We start from the raw sequence: 7,000 nt of genomic DNA, 5'->3' as shown, positions 1-7,000 counted from the left end.
GGATTTTATTGATGGACTACCTAAAGTAAGAGGAAAATCAGTTCTTATGGTAGATCGTTTTTCCAAGTATGCGCATTTTATTCCTCTTTCACATCCATATAGTGCCACTTCTGTTGCTCATATTTTCTTTACTCAGATATTTCGTTTATATGGGCTACCCAAATCTATTGTTAGTGATAGGGACCCTATTTTCACAAGCACATTCTGGCGAGAATTTTTCAAATTAAGCGGTACAACCTTATCCCTTTCTTCAGCTTATCATCCTCAATCGGATGGACAAACTGAAGTGGTAAATCAGAAAATTGAGGTGTATCTTCCTTGCTTTGTTGGAGATCAGCCACAAAAGTGGATTGATCATCTTCCTGGGGATGAATATTGTTATAATACTGCATACCATTCTTCTCTAGGCATGACACCTTTCCGAGTTGTTTATGGTCGTGGTCCTCCACGTTTGTTGTCTTATGAACCTAGTTCTACTCGGGTGGAAGAAGTTGATCGTTCTCTACAAGAAATAAATGCTCTACTAGCTGATGTTCATCTCCGTCTACAACAAGCATAACTCAGAATGAAGCAAGTATTTGATAAACATCATCGCGAAGTATCATTTGAGCCTGGATAATTAGTTTGGTCGAAACTGCAGCCATATCGCCAACGATCTTTGGGTAAACGTACAAGTCAGAAACTAGCTCCCAAGTTCTTTGAACCCTTCAAGATTTTGCAACGCATTGGTGAGGTAGCATATAGGTTGGAACTTCCAGAAGGTAACAAAATTCATGATATTTTTCATGTTTCATTGCTTAAGGAATTTAGAGGTGTTCATCCGTCTAGTGTGCCAACTTTACGACTTCTTCAAGACGGGAAAGTCATTCTTCAACCTGAATCAATTGTTCGTTCTAGGGTGAACCGGGGTGTTGTCGAACTACTAGTGGCATGGGTAGGCCTTCCATTAACTGAAACAACCTGGATTCCTTCGCTTGAGTTCCAAGAGTCTTATCCAGATTTTAAGCTTGAGGACAAGCTTTTAGTCCAGGAGGGGAGTAATGGTGTGGATGCTTTTATTGGCAAGACATACAAAAGAAGATAACTCTAGATTTCTTAGCTAGACGTTAGAAAGTAATATCTTTAAAATCTTTAATTCCTATTATTTAGGAATTAGTATATTTATATATTAGGTAATATCTTTATTTCTTGAGGTGTACATTAGGTATAATAATTTTTAATCCTATTTAAAGGAAAGAACATATGGAATAAAAGGGCATTCAGTTTTCTTTTAATTAAATATTAAAGGAGAGTTGGTGATCTCTTAATAAATCACCATAGCAGGTTCAAGGGCAGGTTCCTAGGAAAGACCAGGGAAATTAAGGAGATTTTCATGTTTACATACATGTGATATGATCCTTTTCGCGGACTCATAACAGCCAGGGTTGTTTGACTCTTATAAATTCTTCATGAAACCCTAGAGGGATATTTCTATGGTTTTAGAAGAGTTACATTGTAATGATATTTTTTGGGTTGCGATGGATGGGAGCCATTTTCATAGATCTTCCCCATTCCATTAGCTTACTAGAAACCATTGTTAGTGACAAGGACAACCTCTTTCATAGTAAAAGTAGGTAAATTATGTTTAATTTTCTGGTTCGAGACTGAATTGGAGTAAAGCATACTATCCCAGTCCGATGCAGCACTGAAAGGGTCCACCTGAGTTTGCACCAATGTCTTAGGCATTGGTTCGCGGGGCGGTATGAGTTTGTAATCAGGAAGCCGATTGTTGTAGTATTAAAATTATATATCAGAAAGTGGATAAGGTGTATCTCAACCGGAAACCTTACAGGAAGGTCGTTGCAACCATCTTAAAGCTGATTGCTAAATACTTTGGTCCCTATAAAACACTTGAGAAATTAGGGCTATTGTGTCAATTTGCAACAAGTATTTTTGAGGATGAAGAAAGGAAAAAAACACTACATACACCTTGCACGTTAATACTCTGAGTGCATATCTTATTCAAACTGAAGTTACAGAGACTATAAAATAATGCTATGCCAACTAATGGCTACAAATCAGGAAAGATAAAACTGAAAGTCCTAATACTACTCTACTAGCAAATCATTCCCCACGACTCCTATAAAAACTCAAAGACTAAAGGACCACATCCAAACTAATTATTAGAAAATAAATAAACCAGTTAAGACTAATAATAAAACCAACATTCTCCCTCGTAGTCTAGACTTGTTTATTCACATTCCGGACTCCTAACAGCTGCCTCATCTTCTCAAACTTGACTGTTGTGAGCGCCTTAGTAAGAACATCAACTTTCTGCTTATCAGTACTAACACTTTTCACAATGATTTCACCTTTTTCAACGCACTCACGAATGAAATGATAGCGAATATCAATATGTTTGCTGTGATCATGGAAAACAGGATTTTTGGCCAAATCTATCGCTGACTTGTTATCAATATAGAGGACTACTAAACCAATATGCTCCCCCGTTATCTGAACCAGCAAATTCTTTAACCAAATGGCTTGACATGCTGCCGCTGTTGCAGCCATAAACTCAGCCTCACAGGAAGAAAGAGCAACACACCTCTGCTTCTGATAAACCCACGTAATAAGACTTTCATTCAAATAGAATGTCATACCTCCGGTACTTTTCCTTTCTTCAACATTGGCCGCCAAATCACTATCTGAATACCCTGTCAACATATTATTGTTGTTGTTCTTTGAGTAAATTAGACCAAGATTCAGTGTACCTTTTATGTAACGGAGGATTTTTTTCGCTGCATTTTGATGCATTACAGTAGGCCTCTCCATGAATCTGCTTATTATTCCCACAGAATAAGCGATGTCTGGTCTCGTATGTACTAAATAACGAAGCCCTCCAATAACACTTTTAAAATCAGTGGGATTCACTGACACCCCTTCTTCATCTTTGTGAATTAACTCCTTTGGATCCATCGGAAACTTGGTGGGATTACAGTCTGCCATACCCGCCTTTTCAAGAATTTTCTTAGCATAACCAGTCTGCTTAACTCTATATAACCATTTCCCTGTTCGACCTCAACCCCTGGGTAATATGCAAGTTTTCCCAAATCTGACATATCAAAACTTTTGCTCATTTGTTCCTTGAAGTCATTAATCATTGTTGTTCTTGAGCCGGTCACCAGAATGTCGTCAACATAGACTTCTATGATCAGTACTTCATTTTCTACCTTCTTGGAGTTGACAGCATTTTCATAAGGGCATCTTTCAAAATCAATTTCAACCAGACATTTGTTTAGTTTAGAATACCAAGCGCGAGGCGCCTGGCGAAGCCCATAAAGGCCTTATGTTGTCTTCACATCAAGATGATGCACCTCCCAACCTTTTTTAGCCGCCAGAGCAAGTAGTAAGCGTATAGTCTCGATTCTAGTGACTGGAGCAAATATTTCTTCAAGTCGATGCCTTGTTTCTGCACATAGCCCTTTTCTACAATTCTTGCCTTGTGTTTTAGTATTTTCCCATTAGCATCCTTTTTTAATTTGTAAATCCATTTTAAGTCTATCGCCTTCCTCCCTGGTGGTAATTCAGCCAATTTCCATGTGTTATTTTTTCAATAGCTTCCATTTCCTGGCTCATGGATTTTCTCCATTCCTTGCTTTGCACTGCCAGCTTATAAGATACTGCTCGTCAACTCCCATAAGCAGAAGTCCATCATCTTCCAACTCTATCACATCCGTGTTTGCATAGATGTCTTGGAGGGTCTTGTAACATCGAGGCTCACTATCATTCTCTGTGTCTGAGCTTTGTGTAACAGATCCCGAGCTTGTGTGCATGTTCGAAACATCTGAATTTTGTACAGATGGTGACCCTGAATCAGCACTCGAGTCTATGCCTTCATCACTATCATTATTTTCTTGAGAAAAATTGCTTCCCTAGTCATTTTCATCACTTGGCTCTTTTTCTAAATGATTACCCACATTGAACATTTTTTAGCAATCATCTGTCATGCCTTTCTCTTGAGACCACGTCCAGGCCTTTCCTTCATCAAAAATCACATCTCGACTCACAAAGATTTTTCCATTTTCAGGATCGAATAATCTGAATGCCTTCGTGCCAGGTTCCTTGCCTAGATTCACCATAATTTTGCTTCTGTCATCCAACTTTCTTACATTTGTACCAGGTACTTTCATGTAGGCAATGCATCCAAACACATGTATGTGTCCGACTTGAGGCTTTTCTCCGCACCAAGCTTCATAAGGTGTGACTCCTGAGATGGCTCGTGTAGGGAGTCGATTTAGAATGTAGATAGAATGTCTTATTGCTTCACCCCAAAAATATCCTGGCATATTTTTCTCCTTTAAAAAACTTCGAGCCATTTTTACCATTGTCCTGTTTCGACGTTCAACAACCCTGTTTTGTTGTGGTGAATACGGGCTGTGAAATGTCGATTTATTCCAGTCTCCTTGCAGTAAGCTATGAATTCCTTGGACATGAATTCCCCTCCACGATCAGTTCTAAAAGTCTTGATCTTTCTGTCTTGATTCTCAACTAACATGCGGAATTTTTTGAAAGACTCAAAGGTTTCATCCTTTGTTTTCAACAAATATGCTCACATTATACGACTATAATCATCTACTAAAAGAAATACATACTTGTTTCCTCTAGCCGTACTTGGTGATATAGGACCACAGAGATCTCCGTGCACCAATTTCAATGCTTTCTTGGCACTGTAAGTAGTTTGAGATGGAAAAGATTTTTGTGTTTGTTTTGCCATCAAACACCCTGAGCATACATCTTTTGGCTGGTTGATCTTGGGAAAACCTTGAACCATTTGCTTTGTAGACATTAATTCAATTGCCTTAAAATTGACGTGGTCGAATCGCTTGTGCCACAACCAATTTTTTTTTCTTCACTATGCGTTAGAAGGCACCTGGTATCGCTGGTTTCAAGAATGATTTTGTATAGCCTGTTTATCAACTTCTTTACCTTTAATATTAGCCTTCCCTGACAGTCACGAATCCATATAAAATCTCCACATATAATTACCTTGTCACCTTACTCAGATAATTGTCCCAAACTGATAATGTTGCTGCACAATGAGGGAATGTAGTACACATCCTTCAATATTCTCTCCTCCCCGTTTTTACAGCTCAAAACAATGGTGCATTTTCCCTTTATGTGGACTAAAGATCCATCACCAAATTTGACCTGCCCAGATACATTTTCGTCCAGCACATTGAACTTTGTATGTTGCCCTGTCATGTGATTCGAAGCACCGTTATCCAAATACCACAAATTTGACTCAAAAGATTTGCCATTGCTGACACTGGTTAGCTTAGGCGTTACTTTCTCCTCGTTAATCAACATTGTAACATCATTTTGTTTTTCTTTTTCGAGTAAAAGTAATGCAGGTTCATCATCAGGGATTTGTACAAAGTTTGCTTCCTTCTTTATTTCCCATTTTGGTTTTCGACACTTGATCGCAAAATGCCCATAATTGTTGCAATTAAAACATCTAATCCTGCTCTTATCACGAACGCCACGGACTATGTCTTTTCCTCGATCATCAGCGTTTCCTCGATTCTTATACCCTTGAAAACCATTAGTTGTACCTCTGTTTGTCCTCTTTAACCATTCTTCTCTGGTCAACAACAATTTTCCTTCATTTTTCTCGCATTTTGCCAATTCCTCCTCTGTGAGCAATAATTGGCTACCATTACCTTCGTTGGGCCCTCTAAGTCTTTCTTCATGAACTTTTAGCGATCCTATCGCCTCTTCAACAGTCATCACTTCTAGGTTCCTGAATTGCTCTATAGTCGATACAATTTGTAGAAACTTTATAGGTACTGCACGTAAAAGTTTCTTCACAATGTAAGACTCGGAGATGTTTTCTCCCAAAGTGCGTATATTGGTTACCAGTCCACTCAGCTTCATGTAGAAATCATCAAGGGATTCAGAGTCTTTCATGGTCATTGCCTCGAACTCAGATTTAAGAGACTGAACTCTAGCTATTTTCACACGCTCAGCACCTTGACATGTAGTTTTTATGACCTCCTAGGCTTCCTTCGCGATATTCTTTTCAGCGAGTGATAGGAGTATATCTTCCGGTATACCCTGGTAGATGGCGGCCAAGGCTATCTTATCTGTCCTATCCTCGAGTTTGTCTGTTAGTTCCACTGCTTCCCAGACTCCGTGGGCTTGCATATAAACTTTCATCTTCATAGCCCAAGTTGTATAGTTACCCCTCGTCAGCATGGGGTAGCTCAGGCTAACAGTTCCTTCCTTGAGTTTTCCCGTTTCCACCGTCGACATCCTTGGCATATATTTTGGCATTCACCAAGTAACCTTGGCTCTGATACCAGATTATTGTGTCAATTTGCAACAAGTATTTCTGAGGATGAAGAAAGGAAATAACACTACATACACCTTGCACGTTAATACGCTGAGTGCATATCTTATTCAAACTGAAGTTACAGAGACTATAAAACAATGCTATGCCAACTAATGGCTACAAATCATGAAAGATAAAACTGAAAGTCCTAATACTACTCTACTAGCAAATTATTCCCCACGACTCCTATAAAAACTCAAAACTAAAGGACCACGTCCAAACTAATTATTAGAAAATAAATAAACCAGTTAAGACTAATAATAAAACCAATATTGGCATGATGCCTACAAGATAACATTACTTGAATCTTCTGGAGTGTACTCTTGTGTTTCATGTGTCCTACTGGGAAAAACAACAAGGTAGAGCAACAATTACCTCAACCTCAAGTATCTGAACATGGTAGCTTTGATTTAAGACCTCTAGATAGCAGGAGTATTTAAAATATCATACGATGGTTTATCATAAATTACGGGTTTTAATGTTCACGAGAAAACTTAGGAGGATAAAGGATTTACTTGGGTGTAATTTTTAGTGTTCACGAGGCAACTTGGGAGGACGCAGGTTTTACTTGGGTGTAATTTTTCTACATGGTTTAATTCAAAGGGGGTGTGATGTCAGGAAGTATAGCAG

General features: G+C 38.7%; 1 protein-coding gene across 1 annotated transcript; it reads right to left on the bottom strand.

Moving 5' to 3' along the window:
- Positions 1–2,220: 2,220 nt before the first annotated feature.
- Positions 2,221–2,985, bottom strand: LOC141665177 (secreted RxLR effector protein 161-like). Its single transcript, XM_074471158.1, has one exon. It carries the CDS (start codon positions 2,983–2,985, stop codon positions 2,221–2,223), a length of 765 nt encoding a protein of 254 aa, XP_074327259.1.
- Positions 2,986–7,000: the final 4,015 nt, after the last annotated feature.

This window comes from Apium graveolens, chromosome 6 (genome assembly GCF_009905375.1).
Source record: "Apium graveolens cultivar Ventura chromosome 6, ASM990537v1, whole genome shotgun sequence".
NCBI lineage: Eukaryota > Viridiplantae > Streptophyta > Magnoliopsida > Apiales > Apiaceae > Apium > Apium graveolens.
This window is presented reverse-complemented; position numbering and strand designations above follow the sequence as displayed.